This window comes from Eupeodes corollae, chromosome 1 (genome assembly GCF_945859685.1).
Source record: "Eupeodes corollae chromosome 1, idEupCoro1.1, whole genome shotgun sequence".
Taxonomy (NCBI): Eukaryota; Metazoa; Arthropoda; class Insecta; order Diptera; family Syrphidae; genus Eupeodes; species Eupeodes corollae.
The window spans coordinates 48,912,578-48,937,446 of record NC_079147.1 but is presented as its reverse complement, the minus strand read 5'-3'; the positions used below and the strand labels follow the sequence as shown (position 1 = coordinate 48,937,446).

At 33.0% G+C, this 24,869-nt stretch overlaps 1 protein-coding gene across 1 annotated transcript in view; it reads right to left on the bottom strand.

The window, feature by feature from the left end:
* The window catches only part of LOC129941144 (synaptic vesicular amine transporter), a 36,074-nt gene extending 18,168 nt beyond the window's left edge, over positions 1-17,906 (bottom strand). The window contains exons 1-3 of the mRNA XM_056049704.1: positions 17,559-17,906; positions 17,042-17,482; positions 16,772-16,875 (exon numbers count right to left, since the gene is read on the bottom strand). Coding sequence (XP_055905679.1) covers positions 16,772-16,875; positions 17,042-17,482; positions 17,559-17,706 — 693 coding nt within the window. The 5' untranslated portion in view covers positions 17,707-17,906. The remainder of the gene's footprint in view (positions 1-16,771; positions 16,876-17,041; positions 17,483-17,558) is intronic.
* Positions 17,907-24,869: the final 6,963 nt, after the last annotated feature.

Below are 24,869 nucleotides of genomic sequence, written 5' to 3'. Positions count from 1 at the left end.
GAGTACTTTCTTCTGCAGCCTGCTGCACATCAGCAATAAATTGTTCTACTTCATGATCAATTTGTTCAATTGTTTGCATAGGGGATCTTAGGTTTATAAAATTTTCAAGTTTGTCTCTGAATTCGTTCCAGTTTGTTCTGTTATTCACGAGCTTGGGATTACTTTTTTCTATTATTTCTGTTTCGCTCAGTGATAAAATTACTGGAGTATGATCTGATGATAAATCATAATTACCTTCGACACTTATATGATTTCGTTTAATACCTTTAACTACAACTTTGGTTAGTTAACTCGAGTTTAACTCTAACCCTGCACTGAAAAACTCGCCCTAAGATAAGGATTTAGCTGTGGAAAATTATTAATAAAATGTATTTTATAAACTTAACCAAACGTTGTGACTATTAAATTATACATTAACAATTACTTCTTTTTTGGAATAGTTATTAAATTGTTAAATCATACAAACTATGTTAAAGATAAAATTGAATTAATATAAGTATTTTGCTTATCTGCATCTTTGAACTAATTTTTATAAATGTTTGTTTAAGCTTATAGGACAGCTTATACTCGTACCTATTATATTTGGCATTTAATGCACAGAGATTCAATTATTACAAAGCATCTAAGTAAATGAATTATAAGGCCGTTCATGCAAACTTTTATGTAAAGTAAATTTATAATTTAAACAATTTGTACACTTGGATGGATTGAATTATTGGTATACCAGTATAAAATTCTTAAGAAAACAAAGATATTTTTATAAATAATAATAAAAAGCAGATCTTTCACGTTAGAAAGAAATAATATTTTCGGTTTATAGTTATATAAATGTACGAGTAGTATCTTATGAGTTTGTTGTCCATAAACGTGAAATGGTGTTAATTCCAAGCTGCTCTGTGGAGAACCTACGAACTTCAACTCGTCCTAGGGAGTTTGATGGTAAAATCTTATAGGTATATTATCTAGGTGAATGAATCTTAGTCAACTTTCGCTTTATTTAATATAGAAACCGAGACATTTGTGCCAGTTATGGCTAATGAAACTGCTACAACCAGTGTCAATGCCCTGACAGATACAATCATCACAGATTTGAAATCTACATTCGCCACTGATATGATGTCAGATAAATCATTTGGAGATGATGATGATAGCGTTAAAGATTCAGACTTTTTTTTGCTAGAAAAATCACCACAAAAAATTTTCTTTTCGGGGTCAGACATTGACGATATGGCCACCCAATTAGAACAAAATTTAGGTTCTGAAGATCATATCCCAGAAAATTGTAATTTAAGCCCTGAGAATGTATTAACAAAAGAATTACGAAAGCGAAGGCGTCAACAATGAAATTTAGGTCAGAACTACTTAACCAATACTGGAAAAAACGTTCCTGCAAAAAGGATGAGACTGTTGACAGATTGCAAAAGAAAATGTAGGTATGCATAAAATTTCAGCATCAGAACAAAACATTATTTTTTAAACAATATTGGAACCTGGGCAACTATGATCTTAAGTTGGCGTTTGTGTCTGGACTGATTTCAATCGGAGAAAAAAAACAATCCGTTCAAAGAAGAGCGGCAAACCTCGAGATCGAAAGTATACGTACTCGTATTTCTTGAATATGAAAGGCATCAGAACTGTGGTCTATCAAAAATGCTTCAAACCGTTTTGGATGAAACTGACCGCTTTTTGATAACAATTATTGCAAAAAAAATGGAATCTCCAGGTACCGTGGTAATAAAGGACATGCGAGGAAAGGGCAATCTGACTAAAAAAATCTCAGATGCGAAAAAAATGAAGTCCTGAAACATATTATGAGGATCCCTGCATACGAGAGCCATTGTACTCGAAAACAGTCCAGTCAAAAGTATTTTGACACAAATCTCAATCCATCAAAACTGTACAATCTTTATACAGATATTACTGATAGCCCAGTTTCTTTAACAAAATATGCAGACATTTTTAAGACTCTTAATAAATTTAAGAAGCCAAAATCAGATACCTGCACAAAATGTGACTTGTTGGATATACAAAAAGAGGCTGGGATGCGACCCACACTGATAACTTCCCATCCCGTCTGTCCGTCTGTTTTTTTTATAAAAAACGGAATGTTGGATTTTTATATAAAAATTACTGAATGTTGAAAACAATATTTTATGTGAAATAAAATAAGTTTGAAGGCAATATTTAAAATTTTTGAATTTGAGTCGAAAATAAATTTTTATCAACCTTACTTAAATTTTTTTTAGGTTTGTAATTTTTTGTACAATAAATGTCAATTCGATTTTTTTTTTTAAATTTTACTGAATGTTGACAACAATATTTTTTAAAAGATAAAAGTAGTTTAAAGCCAAAATCTACAATTTTTGAAAAGATATTTGAGTCGAAAATCATTTTTTACCAACTTTTTTAAATTTTTTTTTCGGTTTTTAATTTTTTGTACAAACACTTTCAATTCGATTTTTTTCAAAATTTTACTGAATGTTGACACCAATATTTTTTGAAAGATAAAAGTAAATTAAAGCCAATATCTCAAAGTTTTGAAAAGATATTTGAGTCGAAAATATCAACATTTTTCAGAATGTTAATATGTAATATTAATAAAAGACAAAATAAGTTTGAAGCCTAAATTTCAAGTTTTTAAAAAGATATTTGAATCGATATTCAATTTTTACCAACTTTGAGTAATGTTTTTTTTTTTAAATTTTATTTTTTATAAAAATAACTTTCAATTCGATTTTTCTCAAAATTTTACCAGATGCCAAAAACATTATTTTTCGTAACACAAAATTGTTTTGGAGATGAAATAATATTTTAGTCTTAAAATTTTGGGGGTGACAAATTTTTTTTCAGTTTTCTTGGTTTATAAAAAAACGGTTGAATGGTTTTTTTTTCAAAAAATATATTTCTTCGATATTATGTTACAATATATTATATAAAATTTAATTCAAGTCTCTAGCGGTTTTGGTTCGTAAGATATTTAGGCTTAACCAAAATTTTCACCTTTTTTCAAACTGCTATGGTAAAAAAACCACATACGCAATTTTCTTGAGAGCCCTTTCTACATCTTTCTTCCTTATTATCTGTGTAACAAAATTTATTTGAAATCGATATCTCTTTTGGTTCTTGAGCTATGGACGACGAAAAAAACGTCGCGAACGTACGAACGTACGTACACACGCAAGCACAGACATTTTTCTAAAAATCTTTTCTTTATTTATAAAAGGTAAAAGGGCTTAAGAGACAAAGTTTGCTTATAAAAACTTTAATCAAACTTATTTTGTTAGTCTTTAAATGCATAGAAAAAGAGACGAAAATTATAATGTTTGTGTCTATTTTTCATGTTTCTATACTCAAAACGGTTCTCCTTATTTATTTGTTTAAAGTTTAAATTCGTTCTCCTGAAAAATGGTAAAAAAACGACTTAAGCCACTTTACATTGTGAGCAGAGCTTCAAACTATTGTTAGTAATTTTTATTTTTTTTTTTAATAATTCAACTGACATTCTTTTTAACGAAACACGAAAACGCACAAGGCTTTTAATTAAGACGAATCGACAGACAGTATGTGAAGTTACCAGTGTGGGTCGCATCTCAGCTCCATTTTTTTCAGTTGTTTTGATTTAAAAAAAAACCATAGTTAATTGGATTATTTTTCCAAAAGAATACTAGTTTGGCATCACGTTTCAAGTCTCTAGCGTTATTGGTTCGTGAGATATTTTGGGTTAGCCAAAAGTTGATACCTTTTTTTTACATTGGTATGGTAAAAAAACACAAACTCAGTTTTAAGAGTCCCTTTCTGCATTTTCCTGTGTTTTTATCTGTATATTTCTTGAGATATGACCGACGAAGAAAGCTTTTCGAATGTACGTACACACGCATACACAGATATCTCTCTAATAATCTTTTATTTAGATTCTAGTGACTTTGATACTTCGAGAAATTTCAACACTTTTAATTCGACAAATCGGACCGATTACAATAAATTCCTGGGGGAAGTTAAAAAAGCAGTACCTCAAACTTTGATAATTCTGCTAAATTGTACTGTCTTGAATGTTCTATGTTAACTGGTATGCATATTTCTGTTATTAAGAGCGTTTTTGAACAACAATTAATGCATATACATACATACATATTGAAAATGTATAAAAATGTCTCGAATGTAATGTTATTACAAATCCTCGAAGAGAACAAATAATTCGAAATCAAATAGAATGCCTAAGGATGTGTCTCTATTTGATATTCTTGTATCATTAATATTTACTTTTTTTTTTAGTTAGTTAGTTTCTTTATTACGTAAAAAATATTTTCAAAAAAGTCTTGGACCGCTCATTTTACAATTCAGAGATTTGATAATTATAATATCTTACAACTGAAACATTATCTTGGGAGAAAAAAAAAAAAAATATAATAAATAGTTAAGAAGAAAATCGAAGGAAAATACGAAAAAAACCTTCATTCAAAATATTACAAAAAAAAATATTACAATAAGCAAAACCAGAAAAAGTAAATTTAATTTACATAAAGCAATTAGAGAATAATAATGAATAATTATAATGTAAAAGCATAATGAATAAGCTAAATAAATAAATATATACAAGAAAATGGCAAATAAATTAATGAAAAATTATATAATTTAACAAGCAAATTATTGAATATAAGTATAATCAAGAATTAATAAATAAATTAACACATAATAAATTAAAAAAAATAAACAAATAAATAAATAAAAAATAGTAATAATAATAATAATAATACTAATAATAATAATAACAATAATAATAATAACAATAATAATAATAATAATAATAATTATAATAATAATAGAAATTAATACATGCATAAATAAATTAAGAATAAATAAATAAATAAATAAAAAAAATATTAAATAAATTAACACATAAATAAATTAAAAAATAAATAATTTAACAAATAAGCAAATTAACAATAAATTATCAAACAAACAAAAATAAATTAACACCTAATTAAATAAGCAATAAATTAATTCTAAAATAAATTAATTAAGAAATAAATAAATAAACATACAAATAATTAAATAAATAAATAAATTAACAAAACAGATAAAAAACCATTAACATAAACCAAAAAGAAAAAAAAACACAATAGTTTTACTTAAAATAGCTATATCACAGATTATGCAAGAAGTTGGTTTATGAGAAAATTCTCAGAACTTTCGCAGCTGATATTAAAATTATTTGTAAGCTTACAAATTCTATCAGAAATCAGTTCAACATTCGCTTTTCTATGGAGACTTAAAGTTGAGTAATGCCAAGGAAGGTTAAGCATCATTTTTAAAACCCTGTTTTGTGATACCTGTAACTTCTTTAAATGGCATCTGGCAGCGTTACCCCATACTGGACACCCATATAACAGTATTGCTTGGAATATAACCTTGTGAATGATAATCTTATTTTCATTTGTGAGTAGAGATTGTCGGTTAATAAAAGGGTAAAGCATCTTAATAGCAATACTCATTTTTTTAAGAGTATTTTGAATATGTTGGTTAAAAGTTAGTTTTGAATCGAGATGAACACCTAGGTACTTAACAGACTGCTCCCATTTAATTGTGGTACCACTTACATCTAGCTGATTGCTGGGAAGATAGCAAGGTTTCCTTTTTCGTGTAAAAAAGATGGCTTGCGTTTTCCCAACATTCAGCTTTATTTTCCATTTAGTATAATATTTTTCAAGTATTTCTATCGCATGTTTAAGATTTGTCTCAATGTTGAGAGAAAATTCATGTGATGAAAATACTGCAGTGTCATCAGCGAAAATAGCTGATTCACATTGCGGTAGACTTGGAAAATCTGAAGTATAAATATTATACAAGGCAGGACCAAGTACTGAGCCTTGGGGGACGCCGATATCGACAAATAACAACCTAGAAACATCACAATTGACATGAACTTGATAACATCTACCGGATAAGAAACTCTGAACAATTTTACACAAATACAGAGGAAAGTCGAATTGCATCATTTTATATATAATGCCATTGTGCCATACAGAATCAAAAGCCTTTTCGATGTCTAACAATATCATGCCCGTTGATTGACCACGGGAACGATGGTCTAGAACATGATTGCAAATTCTTTTAATCTGATGAGATGTGCTGTGAGATTTCCGGAAACCAAATTGTATATCGGGGAGAATGTCTTTATCTGAAATAAATTTTAAAATATGTTGTTTCAGTATTTTTTCAAAAACTTTACTAATGTTGCTCAGTAAACTGATTGGTCTGTAGCTTTCAGGATTATCTGGAGGTTTTCCAGCTTTAAGCACAGGGACAACCATTGATTTTTTCCAACATTGAGGGAAGTATTGCAATTTAAAGCATGCATTAATTATAAATGTTAAATACTTAATTCCAACGTAAGGCAGTTGTTTTAAATAACTATTTTTTACTTTGTCCAGACCTCCTTTCTTTCGAGTTTGCAACATTTTGATTACATTTTTTACATTATCTTCTTCTACAAATGCATTAAGAGGAGTTATTCCGTTTGTAGTATCGAATCTTTCAATTGTTTTACTGACAAGTTCATTAGTTACAAAGTCCCCCAAATGCTGAGAAACTAAGTGATTTTTTGAAAAACTTGTACAAAATAGATTTGCTATCTCAAAACCTGTAACAAAAGTTGTAGAAGAATTCTTCAAAAATGGTATTTTACGGTTTTTGTTCTTAATTAATTTTACTATGTTCCAGAATGGTTTTGCATTTTTATCCAAAACGCTCAGTTTTGTGTTCCATTCTTTATTACGATGGATTTGTATCTGTTCAGCGATACGTTTATTAAAATGGGAAACCATTGATCGAGAGAAGGGTTGACGGTAATTTTGCCAATTTTTCCGATGAATATTTCTAACTTTAATAAGTTCCAAGATATGTGTTGGAAGTTTTTTAAATACATCTTTTTTTTCTTTCTTGGGAATAGTTTCATCAACCGAAGAAGTGATAGCTTGCGTAAAGTTTTGTACAATAAGATCGACATCACCTTTACAAGTCACGCTTTCAAGGTTTGTGGTACTATTCTGAAGGCTCCTTTTAATTTTTGATTTGAATGATTTCCAATTAGCGTTTTTTATGTCTAGGAAATATTGAGTTTGTCTCTCACCTAACCAAGAAAGATTGCAAAATACTGGATTATGGTCTGAACTAAGAGCACTAAACGAAACGGGTTCTGATATAAGACCTGGGACATTTGACACAAACAAATCGAGGACAGAAGGGACGCCACGAGAACCTGCGGGAAAATAAGTTGGACAAGGTGGATAAAAAATATTAATCGGTAGTGCCAATGAAAGAGCAGCCAGTATATTGCCCCAAGCATTTGCTCTTACACACCCCCAATCTCTGTGTCGGCAGTTAAAATCGCCACCTAATAGATATTCACCATTCATTGTAAATAACTTTTTGAAGTCTTGCTTTAACCACTTCCTTTTAATATCCGATGAAGATCCACCAGGGAAATAAAGAGAATAGATTTTTACAGTCTTTTGGTTTTTTAATTTAATCATAACACCTACATTTTCAACAAGTCTTGTTGGAATTATAGGTAAAAGCGAATGTTGAATTGATTTTCTAATAAGAATCGCAACTCCACCACCCATTTGATCTATTCTATCGACACGATAGCATTTGAAGTCGGATGATGGGAGCCCTATATCAACATCGAGCCAAGTTTCTGTTATTAACGCAACATCAACTGTATAGCTATTCAAAAAGTTTAAAAATTCATGAAATTTATTGCGTATGCCTTTAGCATTCCAAGTTATTATTTTTATTTGTGTTTCTGCCATTTTACTTAACATTATTAGTGTATAAAAACTTAGTAGCTAAATGAGCGATCACGTTAAATTGTTCTATTCTAGTTTTACAAACAGATAAATTTGAAATCATTTCCATGCACAATGAATTTAGTTCCTCGATTGTGAAGAGCGATGAATTGTTCTTATTGTTTGATGAAGAAGCGCCGCGCAAGTCATTTTCCCACGTATTCATTGTTGACGGTAAAGTTTGAGATTCCGTGCTTGAATTTGGAAAGCTTTTCTTTGGAGCATTGATCAGTCCTCGCTGCGGTTGTGGGAGCGATGGGAAATCACTCAAAGAAGCAAACGAAATCGGTTTTTCGCAAGCTTGATGCGTAGAAATTTGAGTTGTTGGCTCGAAATGAGCTTTTGGCTGAAGAAGAGCTTTTGGCTGAAGAAGAGCTTTTCTTCCAGATGATCTTTCTTTAACTTCTAAATATTTAGATCTACTGGGGCATGAAATGTCAGTAGCTTTATGATTGCCGTTGCAGTTGGCACATTTATTGACGGAAGAATTGTTACATTCGCTTGTTTTGTGTGAACCGGCGCAGATAGCGCAATATGTTTTTATGTGGCAATTTCTCTCACCGTGCCCAAACATTTGACAATTAATGCATTGTGTCAGCTTACCTTTTATTTTTCTTTGGAAGTTCCAATTCACTTGTGTGTGAAAAATAGAACGAACATTTTTTTTAAGTTCACTTAATTTAATTGTTCCATTTTCAAGGTAGATGAGGTAGAAAAAGTCAGTAAATTGATCATATTTTTTTTCAATTTTCTTAACATCAACACATTTTAAGCCAAGTGAAATGAGTTCAGCTTTGAGTTCATTAGTTTTTATATCGTCCAGACCATACAACATAACTTTGAATGTTTTAGCACTTTTAAGATCATGGGAAAAATATTGACAGTTATCTTCTTTTAGTTTTTCTAACACAATATTAAATGCTTCAATAGATTCGATCATTAATTTGATACCAATTGTTATTTTTTTTATTGAGTAATTAGATATTTGTAGGTTTTTCATGAGATTATGCACATATTCTGGTGATTTTTGTAGCACTTTGATTGGTGGCACATACACTTTCCTGATTACTGGCAAGTCAGTTTCATCCATTTCAGAATTATCTGTATCTGGATGGCATTGCAAGGGAGTGAATTTATTATAATAAGGGTTTTTACTAAGCCCACTTGTTGGAAACATAGTGGAGCGAAGTTTTTTATCCAAGGACAAACGATTGTCCCTGGTGTCAGGCGATCTATCGCGTTTAGGAATGTTTGTAATTAGAACTTGCGAGTGAGATGAACAGGTCAAGCGCAGTCGAAAGCTCCGGATAAACTGATTAATATTTACTTATTGAGCTTTAAATCGAATTTTGTTAATTTGTGTTTTTTTACACATTCATATACATATTCATTGTATGGTTGTCAAATATACATAAATGTTTGCTTGTGGGTTGATTTAATGTGTTTTTATTTTAATGCCAACAGCAATTTTAAATTGATCACCTAAAGGGCTTCACATTTAGATTATTTAACATCATCTTTCTTTTCATATTCTATTATTGTTTTATGTTAACTTTTAACTCATGTGAAGGGATTCTTATTGAAGATGAATTGGAGACAACCCACATCATAATTAATTTTTCTAAACCGCACACAAACTTTTTTAATTTATTATTATTGTTATTAAATTTAATATCAAATTAAATCGAAAAAAGTCTATAAAAAGAAAAAAAAAGGCTTTATTCCTGGAAATGATGTTTATCACAATTTGTTCACTAATTTTGTAAACCTTATTAAAGGAGTACATATTTTGAATGGAAGTCCTTTGGAATATATATTTTCAACAAAATATCAAGGTTCAAAAGTTGAGCGTGTAAAAGGGTAGAAAGCAATTATTAGCTTGAAAGTTCAATTTTGGGGTGGAATCAGATAAGGTGATAAGTGGTTTTAAAATTGTTCATAGTCAAATAGACTACCATCGAGTTTTCCATCTGGGTAAGGTGATTCAATCGTCGAAATAATGGTTGTCATGGTGACATTTTCGAAAAGTTTTAAAAATATATCTTAATATATGTATATAATTCTTCTGTGAGTGTGTATGTCACTGAACTTCTCTTAAACGATTGGACCGATTTTGATGAAATTTTTTGTGTGTGTTCAAAGGGATCTGAGAATGGTTTAGATTCACAATTTTGTCCGCTGGACAATGTATTTTTTAATTAATTTTTAATTTATAAGCAGTTGTTGATTTTATCGAAAGTGGAGTGATTAAGATACATAAAATTTAATCAAGCAAAACTTCGTGCTGAGGAGTACATTCATTTACGTGAAGCCGTAATCGGCAACGTAGATGCAACGAATGACATCAACAATATTGGTACCGCATATATTCTCCCATCATCATACACTGGTAGCCCGCGTCATTCAAGATGCCATGACTTACGTACGTGCATACGGCCGACCTGATCTTTTTATCACATTTACGTGTAATCCAAACTGGGATGAAATCAAAAGATTACTATGTAGTTTGGTGAAGTCTATCAAATACATTTGTAAGTATATTCACAAGGGTAGTGATAAAGCTATATTTGCTGTTAAAAATGTTAACGACAATGACGAAATAACACGTTATCAAATGGATCGATACATAAGTAGCAACGAAGCTATTTGGCGCATATTTACGTTCCCTATACATGAAAGGTATCCTGCTGTTATACATTTAGCTGTGCTTTAGCTTTAGCTTGAAAACGGACAACATATTTACTTTACAGAAGAAACTGCACTATAACAGGCTTTTACGGCTCCAAAAACAACTCTAACTCAAATTTTTAACCTTTGTAGTCGACAAGATGCTGTTGGTCAACTCGCAAGGACGTTGATGTACACTGATGTTCCTAAATTTTGTACATGGAATAAACAATCAAAGAATTGGGAACCGCGGAAACGAGGTATTCCAATACCAGGATTCGCTGATATATTTATGACAAAAACTTTAAGTCGATTATATACAGTTCATCCTAAGCAACGCGAATGTTTTTTTTTGCGTTTATTACTGGTTAACGTCCCTGGACCGACGTCCTTCCAATATTTGTGAAAAGTCAATGGTACTTCATACTACTCTTTCTTCGATGCGTGTCGTTAGTTACATTTATTGGAGGATGATAACCATTGGGATCTCACACTTGGAGATGCAGCACTGAGCTCATCTCCACAACAAATTCGTCAATTATTTTCAATAATATTGACAACGTGTTTTCCGTCTGATGCATCTGCTCTGTGGAACAAATATAAGACTCAATGAGTGAGGATATTTTGCATCGGACTAGAATTACTAATCAAAATCTTAATATTGAATTCTCCGCCGAAATAAACAACGAGTCATTAATAATGATTGAGGATATTTGTATTCTTATTTCAAACATGCCGCTCATCCATTTTGGAATGCAAGCGCCGAATCGGAATCGCCCAGTAGTAGACATCATCAACAGCGATGTTCAACGTGAACACCAGTTCGATAAGACTTCTTTGGCTACTTTTGTTGCGGAAAATGAACAATTGCTTACTGCTGAACAACGAAATGTATATGATCAAATTAACGTTTCAATTGCAGCACAACAAGGTGGATTCTTTTTTTTAGACGCTCCAAGTGGCACTGGTAAAACATTTTTTATCGCACTGATACTTGCGCGGATTCGATCTCAAAATCATATTGCATTGGCCGCTTGGCATATGCTATGACTATAAATAAGTCACAAGGCCAAACAATGACAATTTGTGGCTTAGATTTAGAAAACCCATGTTTTTCTCACGGCCAATTATATGTTGCGTGTTCCAGAGTTGGAAAACCATCGAATTTATTTATTTATACACCACAGGGTTTAACCAAAAATATTGTACATCCAATGGCATTACGATAAATTAAGTTTTTGTAAATAAAAAAAATATGTTTTTTTAAATAAAATAGTTTGAGTGTAAGCTTTTTTACCTTTAATTAAAACAAGTTGAAGATTTCATTACACATACATATTCAAATTAAAGACGTGTAGACACGACAACGTCTGTCGGGTCCGCTAGTATAGAAATAAAAGTATCAGTTGGGCTGTCTTGTCATTTTCCAATTTTTTTTTTGTTGTTAAAAGTCAAAAGTTTTGTAGGTTCTAAGAATGTTTTTTGGAATGAAATAAAAGAATAACCATATTGAGATGTTAACGTCATACTCGTTTAAAAATGTGTATAATATTGTTGTTCTGACACATATTTAGCTATCACTTTACCCTATCATTACACATACATATACATATATGTATGTATGTACAATTTGTTGATTTTGAATATCAATTATAAAAAATTTCTTTACACTAAATATTGCACTCTTGGGCTTCCAAATATATTATGGGAACAACTATTTCCGACAATAAAATTATGTCAAGCACATAAAGCGTTTGGTGAAGATGAGAGAGTTGATATTTTCACCATCCAACTTCAACTAACGGAAATTTAAGGATCAGGGCAATGCAACAATGGCAATGAACATTGAAGCCAGACTTAGACAACAAGTCTTGAGCCTACAGATGTATAAGCGAGTGCCTTATGACCATTCGCATTAAGGATAATGTCGGTAACATTAAGTAGGCAAACAATATGCAAGCAAAGTGGAGCTGGATAGAAGTATGAGAGCTGCTCACGAGTTTTATGAGCAAAAGAGGAAAGCGGAACACCGAATTCTCAGAAGGAAAAAGACAGAGCCCGAGAAGCGCGCGGTTGAAGATGCTGAGAGGTTAAAAAGCAGGATTGAAGTTCGAAAGTTTTATGAGCAGGTGATACGAAATTCATAGGTACATAAACCTCTAACCGAATACTGAAAAGACTAAAGTGGAAAGATCATAGTGGAACCGTATTGTATTCTAAGTATTGTTTGCTCGATTCTAAAAAACGAAGGCCCTCTTAACTAAACCAACTATAGAAGCGTTAGTCTACTTAACATCACTTAAAAAATCTTCTCTGCCGTAATGTGTAAAGTCTAAAGCCTTTGTCTGTCAAACTTGTCACTTTATTTAGAACGATGAGGTGCTATATAAAGGTTGGAAATAACTTAACCGAACCTTTAAATGTCAAAAAAGGCTTGAACAAGTTGATAGACTGTCATGCGATTTCTTTAATATCGTCCTTGAATAAATAGTAAAAAGCCTCTACGTCAACACTGGAGGCACTATCTTTTAAAATTATTTGCGTATGCTGATACCATGGACATGATAAGTAGAACTTAGCGTGATATGAATGGGCTTTTTGTGAGTATTGAGGCAGAGGTGGCGTCACGGTCAAAACGTCACCACCGGAAGGCGTAAATTTGATGTAGTTAAGGAATTTGTCTACCAGGCTCCGCTATAAACACAGAAAACAACACTAGGGCTGAGATCAAACGAACAATTGCTCTTGCTAACCGCTGTTTCTTTGGGCTAAGAAAACAATTGAGTACTAGAGCTTTCGCTCGAGGGACCAAAATGTCGCTATATAAGACTCTCATCATCACCGTCCTGATAAACGGCGTAGAAGCATCTACTATGACAAAAGCGGATGAAAGCACCATGGGTCGTTTCGCGTGATCTAAGGGCCCGTATGCAAATCAATGCTAATGCCCGGAAATTCTTCGAATCCACGACAAGATGACAGTGCAGTAGAAGAAGACCGTAGGGGCTGAATCCAAAATATCTTACGAACTAAAAACGCTAGAGACTTGAATTAAGTTTTATATACAGTTGTGTTCATAAAAATAGCAGTGCTAGTCACATTTTATTAGTTTGTCAATTATTTAAATAACGGAAATTCGTATACAAAAAATGATCATGTAATTTGATCTAACGGTCTTCCGTTAGTCTTTTAGCTTAAAGTTATACTCTACTTGTCACGGTGAACACACATTATTTCAAACTCTCTGGATATATAGTGTTCAGAAAAATAGCAGTGGTTTTGATTTTATAATAAGGAATTTTTTTTCGGTAAGTAAATGTTTTAATATTTAAAGTTTTAAGTATTTGTAACATGCTAGCATATACAAAATTATTAAATATTAGCTCAATATTAAACAATGGGACGGTCAAGACAATGCATCGAAGAAATTCGAAAACTTATTAGAAAACAGTGTTTCGAGGGAAAAACCTACAAAACTATTCAAGACATCCAAGGTTGCTCAGCAAAAATAGTCAGTAACGCCTTAAAATGGCAAAATAAACCGAAAACGCTAGGCCCAAAAAGGATGACTACTGAACGGACAGAAAAATTATTCAGTTAGCAAAACGGAACCCCTTAATAGGCTCTAGGAAAATAAGAAATGGATTTCAACTGTCTTTTAACGCTGTCGCCATACGAAGACGTCTTTTATAAGCAAAGTTACCAGTCCGAAGTCCACGCAAGGTACCATTCTTGACGAAGAGGCACGTGGCAAAGAGAATGGAGTTTGTTAAAGCGCATAGAGATTGGGCAAAAGAGAAATGGAGGAATGTTCCGTGAAGCAATGAAAGCAAAGTCGTCCTTTTTTGGGTCCAAGGCTCGTCGAGAATGTGTGAGAAGACCCTAAAATGCAGCATACTATCCACGGTACACTATAAAAACAGTGAAGCATAATGGAGGAAAAGTTATGATAAGGTTTTGCTTTTCATATTACGGAGTCGGGGCTATTCATCCCATGGGGGTATAAGGGATTCAACCGAGTATGTAAACATTCTCGAGGAGGTTATGTTATCCTATGCTGAAGAAGAAATGCCGTTGGTTTGGGTATACCAACAAGACTATGACCCAAAGCATACATTAAAAAAGCCAATATCATGGTTTGCGCAGAAGAAGTTATCAGTTATGGAGTGGCCTGCTCAATCCCACGACCTTAACCCCATCGCAGATTTGTGGGGGATGTTAAGAACGCAGTTCATAAAGCAAAACCCTAGAATTCGAAAAAATTGTGGGAAGCAGTGCGTGATTCGTGAAACGGAATACCAGTCGAGAGGTGTCAGGTTTTAGTAGACTCGATTAAAGCTCGACTCGACTTGTAGATGCGAAGCATCATAAAAAACAATAGTTATGCAACAAAGAACTAATAGGAAGCTAACATTATTATTATTTTTATGAACAGCCATATATTTAAAAAACGGTTTTACTGTGACAAAGCTAACAGTACAAAATCGATAATACTTATTTTCTGTTATTATGAATAAATATTTAAGTATGTTATTATAGAAGTTTAATGTAATATATTATAACGTTGATATTGAAGGCTTTTATGTTTTATTTGGAGAGCCCTGCTATTATTATGAACACAACTGTAATTTAAACGTGATACCAAAGAAATATACATATTTTTCGAAAAAAATCCAATTAACGGTTGTTTTTATAAATCAAAAACACTAAACAAAAAATTGTCACCTCGAAAATTGTACGAATACAACATGATTTTATCCTAAACAATTTTGTGCCACGAAAAATAAAGTTTTTAGCATCTAGTAAAATATTGAGAAAAATTGAACTGATAGTTTTTTTTACAAAAAATAAAAACCTAAACAACAAAATTTATAAAAGTTGGTAAAAATTCATTTTCGATTCAAATATCTTTTCAAAACTTTGAGTTATTGGCTTTAAACTACTTTTATCTATAAAAAATATTATTCTCAATATTCAGTAAAATTTTGAGACACTTTTTTTTACAAAAAAATAAAAACTTACCTATAAGAAAATTTAACAAAAGTTAGTAAAAAATGATTTTCAAATCAAATAATTTTTCTTAAATTTGAGATTATGGCTTCGAAATAATTTTAACTTATAAGAAACATTGTTTTCAACATTCGGAAAAATTTTGAGAACGAATTGACAGTTTTCTTAGAAAAAAAAAATAAAAACCTAAACAAAAAAATTAATACAAGTTGTTAAAAATATACTTTCACATTAAATTGTTTTTCAAAAGATTAAAAATATTGTCTTCAATTTTTGTTTTATTTCACAGAAAATATTGTTTTTTTTTTTATATTGAGTAGTTTTTTAATAAAAATCCAACAGTCCGTCATAAAAAAACATACAAACTTTTAGGCAAGACAAATCAACAGACAGGATGGGAGGTTATCAGTGTTGGTCGTATCCCAGCCTCTTTTTTATATAGTTTTCAACATTAATTAAAGTTCTATAAAATGTTTTTTCTTAAAAATTTTAATTACAAAAAATAGTACTCTAAAATGATAAAAATTGATATTCAAATCTCGATATCTGGTGAATAAATGAAGGCATTGTCTTCAAAATAATTTCATTCTCTGCTGATTTTTTTTTGTTAACGTAAGATATTGTTTAAAAAAAAAAAATCAATCTGTATTTGTTTATATAACACCACAAATTTTCAAGAAATAGTACTAAAATTGTTCAAAATTGGTTTTCGACTAAAAAACTTATGAATAAAATTAGTGATTGAAATCAAAATATTTCATCATATCCAAAATATTGTTGGTAATTTGTAGCTAATTATTTAGAAAAATTCAATTAAAAAATACTTTTTAAAAAATCACGACAACCTACAAAAACTACAAAAAACAGATAAGAAATGATTTTCGAATCAAGTATCAGGAGAACAAAGGAAACTATTGACTTCCGTTTATTTATCTCCAACAAAATATTGTTAGGAATATTTTGTTAAACTTTTGAGCAAGACAACAGACGGGATGGGAAATTATCGCTGTAGGTCGCATCCCAGGTGCTTTTGTTCTTTAAAAATGAAGTCCATATTATTAAATAAAATATAACACGGAAAATTTTTGTTTAAAAACTCCACTCACAATTTAAAATTTTGTAAAGCCTTTTATAAAACTGCTCTATTGCTGCTTTAAATGTAATTATTGTTTCTGATAGCTTCCCCGAAGATTAAGTACAAACATGAATCCATAAAAGAATTTCAATAAATTAACTTTGCTTACCTGTGCAACTAAGCTCATTCCACAAACCCCAATGCATGCAGATCCAACTCCTTGTATCGAACGTGCAATCAATAACGAAACATATGTTTCACCAATTGCGAAAACTTTTCCAAGAAATTAAACAAAACAAAAGAAAAACAATGTCACAGAAAGGACTTAAAGGACCTTAAAGGTATTGTAAAGTGTGTCGTAGGTGGTTGTACAATATAGTAAAACCATAATATCCTTTGACTTATAAAAAAAAGTTTACTTTCATCATTTTCATCATACCCAAAGCTGAAAGAAGCAAGCAAAACGTTCCGAACACAATTGGCAATCGATATCCAAATTTGCTGGACATACCCCCAACAATGGGGTTGAATATAAGTTGAACCAGTGCCTTCATAGCCAAAAGGATGCCTATCGAACCATTCTCGCTTGCCAGGGTATCATTTTCACCATTCTCTCCTAGAACTCCATGTCCATCTCCTCTATCTACAGGTGCTATTATTACCCTATCCTCGACAACTGTAAAATTGACCAGCGATTTTCCAGGTATCGGATGCTTTGTCATAATAGCTGCCGCCACTGGAGCATGATGTGAATCTAAGTTACGATAGGCAAGGTTCGAGGCAAACAGCTGCTGCTGTTGATTAATATCGGTGTCAGCGACGGTAAAGGCGGCCAGGGACTTGTTGTTAATCGTGGCCAGATAATCCGGTAGAATGGGCACTGAACACAACAAATTTGAGATTTAAAAATGAGAATCAAATTGATTGATCGAATTAGGTGAAGTGAAATTAAATACCTATGACCGTAAGCAAGATATTATCGACGAGCAGTGCAAGATAAACTATTGTCGCGATAATTGTCCGACTTTGGGCGATAGATTGGGGATGTGACTGATGATGATAATGATGGGGTTCAGCTTGGTCTTCCTCGGGCTTTGTTTCCATTTTTCAATATTATACGTTTTTTTTTCAAATTATTTAAAATTATTTATTTAACATATGCCACACAAAAATTCCACTTTCAAAAAACCGAGGGACGCTCTTTTCTAAGGACTACCGCACTCAGAATGTATACTCGAATATCAACAACTTTAACTCAACAAGTGCTCACTCTTCAATGGGAAAAACACAATTGAAAGGCTCCCAATAGATTTGATACCGTTATATAGAGTAAATGCCAGATTTTAAATCAGGAGCTGTATAACGAAGGACCAAAGAAGGGTAAAACGTGAAAAGTGTGTGGAAATTCATCGAAAGGCTCTTTTTCAACACAAAAAAGAGAGCCTTTATAATCCTTGTTGTTCGTGGCTGTGTTTTCAATCAGGGTTGCCATAGACAAAAGTTCAAAACACTCAGTAAGGAAAACTTTGGACAGGAACTTGAACTGAAGTAAATTCTATTTAAGATTAAATTTTGACACTAATGAGGTTAGTTTAAGACGTCAAATTTCACATAATACTAAACCAACTTAAAATTTATTTCAAAGGTTGCTTATATGATTAAGGAACGGAATAAATGGTTCATTGCAATTTTCCACATTTTAAGCAAATCAGACCCGAAAACAGATTGTTTTCCCCACACTGAAGGAATATCAATTTAGACACGACTTTAATTTACTTTTTTGAAAATCAAAACTTCAAAATTTAACATAGACTAAAAAAATACGGCAAAACTTGGCCTAAGGATCAATTGCGGACGTTTTCTAACAGTTAAAGGATACAATTTTTCCTCCGATGACACTATCGAAGTGAATACTTAGGTAAACGCCCACATTTTACGTATGGAACAATCTGGGCCTTAAGATCGATTTCAAACGTTTCCAAACATTGGAAGTACATAAAACAATGAGTGTTGTTTTTATTAGGTTGACGTTTTGACGCTATCGAGGTGAATACTTAAATTTCGAAATTCAACTTAGGGGAATTTCGAAGGTAGATTAAAAGATGAGTAAGTTGGATTCAATTTGATCTTAGGTTTATAAATTGACATTAAAACAAGGTGGCACAATAACTCGTTGAAAACCAGTGGATCTTGTGTAAGAGTACTGTTGTCAAGGAGCGAGGCGACCTACAATTTTAAGCCAAATCCGAACGGCAAATGTTGGAGCATTTGTCAATTCTTTGAAAGAGTACCTAACCACTAACCACCACACCACCGGAACTACTTTATTTATTGACATTATCGTTTTAAACACCTAGACTTCAAAATAATCTATGGAGCGAGGCGACCTACAATTTTAAGCCAAATCCGAACGGCAAATGTTGGAGCATTTGTCAATTCTTTGAAAGAGTACCTAACCACTAACCACCACACCACCGGAACTACTTTATTTATTGACATTATCGTTTTAAACACCTAGACTTCAAAATAATCTATGGATGTTTCCCAGCAGAATCAGTTTCGATTGAACTTAATATAAAGTTTGTATTTTGAAACTTTTAGGGTGAATTTATATTCGTAACGTTAACATACACTAAGCACAGGGTTGAAAATGGGTCTGAGGATTAATCGCAAATGTTTTCAGGATCATATTGACACTATTATGGTGAATACTTGAACTCTAAAATTTAACATATTCGGACTTCTAATATTTAGAAGAACTATGGATAAGTTGAGGATGTTTCCTAGCAGTATAAGAAAGTATAAGTTTAAATTTTGACAGTGTTGAGGTGAATATCTTCCAACATGAAGAAGGGGAGATTTGCTTGGATAAAATTTGGTGTCAGGTTTTAATGTTAACTTGTTTCGAGGTGTAGATAAGAACATATGTAACATAGACTTATGTCTTAAAGTTGTATGAACTCAGTTTGTCAGAAAATGGAGAAATTAATGTCCAACTTGTAGCTGCTAAGACCCGTGTTGCACCTGTTAAGCAGTTAACAATTCCACGCCTGGAACTTTGTGGGACGCTTCTCTTGAGTCGTCTAGTAAAATTGGTTCGTTCTTCTTTGGATATAAAACCCTCCTAAACCTTTGTTTTTTGTGACTCTAAAATCGTTTTAGCTTGGCTTTCATCTCCTCCTCGTCGATGGAATACTTTTGTTGCCAATCGTACCGCTGAGATTCTTGATGTTCTTCCCCGCTCCAAATGGAATTACATTCGCTCAGAAGAAAATCCAGCTGATTGTGCATCCAGAGGAGTTGAGTCCAGCAAGTTGTTGCAATTAGACATTTGGTGGAGAGGCCCAGATTGGCCGATTTCAGGAGAAAACATTTATTTTGAAGATTTACCTGAAAGAAGAAATCAGCCTGTTGTTGCCAATGTAATGTGTAATGGAATCACTTTTCGACAAACTTGCCAAACGAGCCTCATCATGTTTTTGTTCGCCTTGCCAGAAATGGTAAACTTTCTCCACAGGAACTTATACAAGGTTTCTTGCGTTCTGAAGAATTGCTTTACGCTAAACGAAAATGCCTTTTATTGGCTCAAGAAGAGTTTAACGAAGAGATACAATCCTTAAAAACGAAAAAATTATGTCTCTCCACGTTCTAAACTGGCATCCTTATCACCGTTTCTGGATGATGTTGGGCTACTTCCCGTTGGGCGAAGAATTTCCAATGCTGTCAAGGTTCTTTTCAGCCTAAAACACCCTATAACATCGCCTAAAGGTTATCCGGTCTCCATTTGGATTCTACAGGATGCTTATATTAAATTTCTTCATGCAGGTCTGTCTTCGCTAGTACGGCAACGGTTTTGGATTTTTGGATGCAGAAACCATATAAGAAAAATTGTACATGGCTATATGGCATGTTTTCGACAAAAGCTACTGCAACACTACTCATGGGAAATAAGCCTTCTTCAAGACTTTCCCCATCTTTTACTTTCGACCGAACGGGCTGTGACTATGCTGGACCAATAACTCTTCGAATCGCCAGAGGTAGAAATCCAAAGTACACGAAAGGGTACTTCGCATTATTTGTTTGTATGTTGTTTGTTTTTAAGGCTTACATTTGGAAGTCGTCAGCGATTTATCTATGCAGTTTTAGCAGCGTCGAGGCGATTTAATGCAAAAAGAGGAAAGTGCAACGTCATTTACTCCGACAATGGCACCAATTTTCAAGGAGCTGCGAGAACCCTGTGTGAATGGGTTAAGTTGGTGCGTGCTAAAGAACATTATCATCTGATGTCTTCAAAAATGGCAGCTGATAGCATCAAATGGGAGTTTATTCCTCCACAAAGTCCTCATTTCGGGGCTTGTGAAAAAATTGTCAAACAGCACCTCCGACGTGTCATAGGGAATAATATTCTCATTTTTGAAGAAATTTCTACTTTGCTTTCCTAAATTGAAGCACTCCTAAATTCTATGCCTCTTTGTACTATTTCAGATTTAGACTTGAACCCTCTAACACCCTCTCATTTCCCTATAGGTAGACCATATACGGCGATACCGGAGCCCAGCTGACTAGATGTTAAACTTAAGAGACTTGGAATATGTCAACTTATTCAAAACATGTTCCAAGGTTTTTGGCGTCGATGGAACTCTGAATACCTAACTTCACTTCAACAACGTCCCAAATGGAAAAGGAAGACCAAAAACTTTAAAGTAGGTCACCTGGTAATCATAAAAGAGCTAAACTTGCCACCATCCACGAAGCTGGCTATTTTACCATGTTCCTAAAATTCCTTTAGGGGGCCGGCGTGTTCAGGAATGCCGTGCTTAACTATTTTATCCTAAATTATTATTTATCTTAAATTTACTAAATTTATATCTGGAATTGTTTAATTAACGAATTCTTTAAAACTCAATTAATTCTTAATGAAATAAAATATTAAGAATTAAATGAAAAAAGTTGCCTCAGACTACGATTTCGTCTCGATGTGTCTGGTTTTTTTTATGGTTGAAAAAAGATTTTCAAAAGTTCAAACTGGAAACCCTGTTTTTGGTCCTTCGCCTGTGACATGAATTGAGTGTGGATTTCTGCGATGATGATGAAAATGGGATGTGAATAAAAGAGAGAAGCTTATACGATGCTATAACAAATAGTTATTTAGCGTCGTGTTCGTTTTGTCATATTGATGCGGTGCGGTGAGATGAGGCCGCAGGCAAAGCGGAGGCGTTGGGGGGAGGAGGGTTGAGTTCGTTGGGGCAGGGGTCTTTATTGTTTAAATGAAGAAAATGTATCCTTTTGTGCGGCAAACCAATATCATAATGTTCTTTGATGAGAAGCTGATTTTATATAAGTGAAAGAAAACATTTTAAATGAAAATATGTGTTTCATACAATATAATTTCAATTGCTGAAGCTTGTCCCTTGTGGTTTCAAATCTGTAATCAGCGTTGTAATCAAACGCTGTTATATTTATGCCCATAAGTACTGTAAGGGTCTTAGCGGTTAATTATTGGTCAATGTCCTACTTTTCGCTGCTAGGAACATGGAAGGAAATATTTTTGCAGAAAGGCTTCAAACAGAAATACAAATTTCCTTAATTTGTTAACGGAGCTTCATAGTTTTTAGAAAATATGAATGTTGTTGAGTTTTAACGGTGTCCTTATCAAAACCTTATATTGGTGTAAGAAGTCGATATTATGTACGCCTGGCCTATATCACAGCATCTCACTAAAATGTGCTCTTTTCAAAAACAAAATAACTCCCACGAACGGGGGCGGGATGCCATGTTTTTGAATTGGCTGTTCAACTGGTGTGAAATGATACGGAGGCCATACGGCGACGAACTTTCAGGTCACGTTCGTTTGTTGTTGTTGTTGTTGCTGCCGCTGTCGTTCATGTATCTCTCATTCACATAACATTTTATTCATATATCGTATCGTACATATATAAAACAAGAAGGAAAATATAGAAAAAAAAATGAAAATAAAAAGAAAATTTATCATCGGATCATAGCGAAATTTTAAACTACGAATATCCATTACCCCCGTGTGTAATTGTTTTATTCCGCTCGATGGGTTTCAATGGAAATCAATCAAATGGTGTTGCTGTGTTCCCTCTGCTACTTCTTTTAGTAGTAGAAATTTTTAATATTTTATTAAGTAGGAGAATTTTGCTCCAATTCGTCCTTTAAAAACCATCACATTGTCTATTCGCAATAAATTATCCTTTTTGGTGCCGTTGGTGTTTGTTGGCGGTCGATAGTCGCCGGAGACGGAAGACGAAAATATATTTTTGTAGGTTGTGCTATGAAACTTGTATAGGGATTTAATATCGAGTGATTGTGGGGATGTTTTGGAATAGGTTTGGCTTGGAAAAGCGTAGGTATGTAATTTATTCTAATTTTGTGAATTTATATTGAAAAATCGGTGTTTGATTACATTTTTTTGTAGTAGGCTAGGTGTAGGTAAAGTATACACTATGAGATGTCGTGGTTTTAGGGAAAATTTAAAACTGGAAATTTTGAATTTAAGGTTATATTTTGAACATAGAACCCTTTGATCTATTTTCGGGGTAAAGGGTTATTTCATTATTTCAACTATTTTTGTCAACGAAGTTCTTTGTAAATTAACAGATTATTCAATTCTATCTATTTATTGAATCCTTATACGCTATAACTTCCCTTAAAACTATTAAAGGTAAACAGTGCGAGCGTTAGGAAAATAGGAAGGAATTTAAGAAGATTATTAAAATATGAGAAAAACACAGAGTTTGGTAAAGAATTGCACGTTCTTGATGTGCAGTTGAAAGAAGAATCTCTACAAGCTCCAAGCTCCAAGTTAACCTATGATGGGCTGCATTCCCTCTGCAATGCAACTTGCTATTTCGACAGAACATCGTTTACAGAAATATTTCGGCAACGGACCGTGTGCAAGCGATGAACAATTTTTGGTGCTAGTTCTACAGCCGTTCTTTTTTGAAGCTTTGTTTGTGAAATGATCATATTTTAAGCCTAGATTAGAAAAGGCACAAACAAAAATAGATATCAACAACCACACCCTTAATTTTACATTTTTCGGTACCACCTTACGGCATCCTACTTTTCAAAATTCGAAACTCTATCTTTACTAGAATTTCTAGTTTTACTAATTTCTAAATTATTTTTGTTAACTTTTTCGATGTTTTTATTTTTTTTCTTACATTTTGCCATATAGCGTATTCATTTTCTGAACCAAACAAATTAAATTCAGCGATGATGGCATTTGGTTAAATTGACTTGTGTTTTGTGTGCTTACTTTTCTCCGTGATTAAATCAAATTTAAGGAAGAATGTCTAACGAAGCCGAAAAAAGGGGAAGGCAAAATACGATCAAACAAATTTCAGTTCTGAAGATGGTTTGGCTACGTTTCGGAGGCAACGTCTCTCAATTTGGGGCTTTGAAGAATAGTTCACACAAGATCGATTGCATTTTCCACACAGAAGTTATTCTGCCAAAATTTAGATCAAGTTCAAGCTGAAGTTTGGAGAAAAAAACGTGAACTTAGTTTCAGAACAAAATCCACACCAAACTGTAACTTCAGTTAGATGCATTGGTACCTCTTGAATTTCCCGGAAAAGAATGGTCTCCAAGTTCTGGACATATATTTTCAGTTTCCAGTCTTCCCAATATCGCTGAATCTTGTCGAAATCACGCTGCAAGAGAATTCTAATCACCTCAACCTTTCGGGCCGTTCTGAAGTTACATTGCCACTTTTGACAACAAACAAGCCTGCTGGTAAAGACCCTCTAACTATACGGTGTCAAAGGCCTTTTCCAAATCAACCAGAACAGCACCTGTGCATTGTTGTTTTGATTTATTCCATCGGATATCAGAAACGAGTTTAGACGCAGCATGAATTGTGTCATGACCCGCCTTGAACCCGAACTGTTTATCCGGAATTATTTTGTTGTCCGCAGCCCACTTAGTCAGAGCCCTATTAATTTTTTTTTTTTGAAAACTTTGCTGATGCACGGAAGAAGACTTATCGACCGAAGATTTGACAGGTTGGAGTTGTTCTTTCCCTTTTTCGGGAGAGGATGAATCATAGCGGTCTTCCAGTGCACTGGATAATACGCATTATTCAGTGCATTGTTGAAGAGTGAGGTGTAAATGTCAATTGATTCCATCGTTAAATGTCTTAGTACAACGTTGGATATACCATCGACACCTGCTGACTTTCTGTTTTTTTATTGAGTTGAAGATGAGCTAAAGCTCAATCTTCGTCACTAACAAGGGACTTG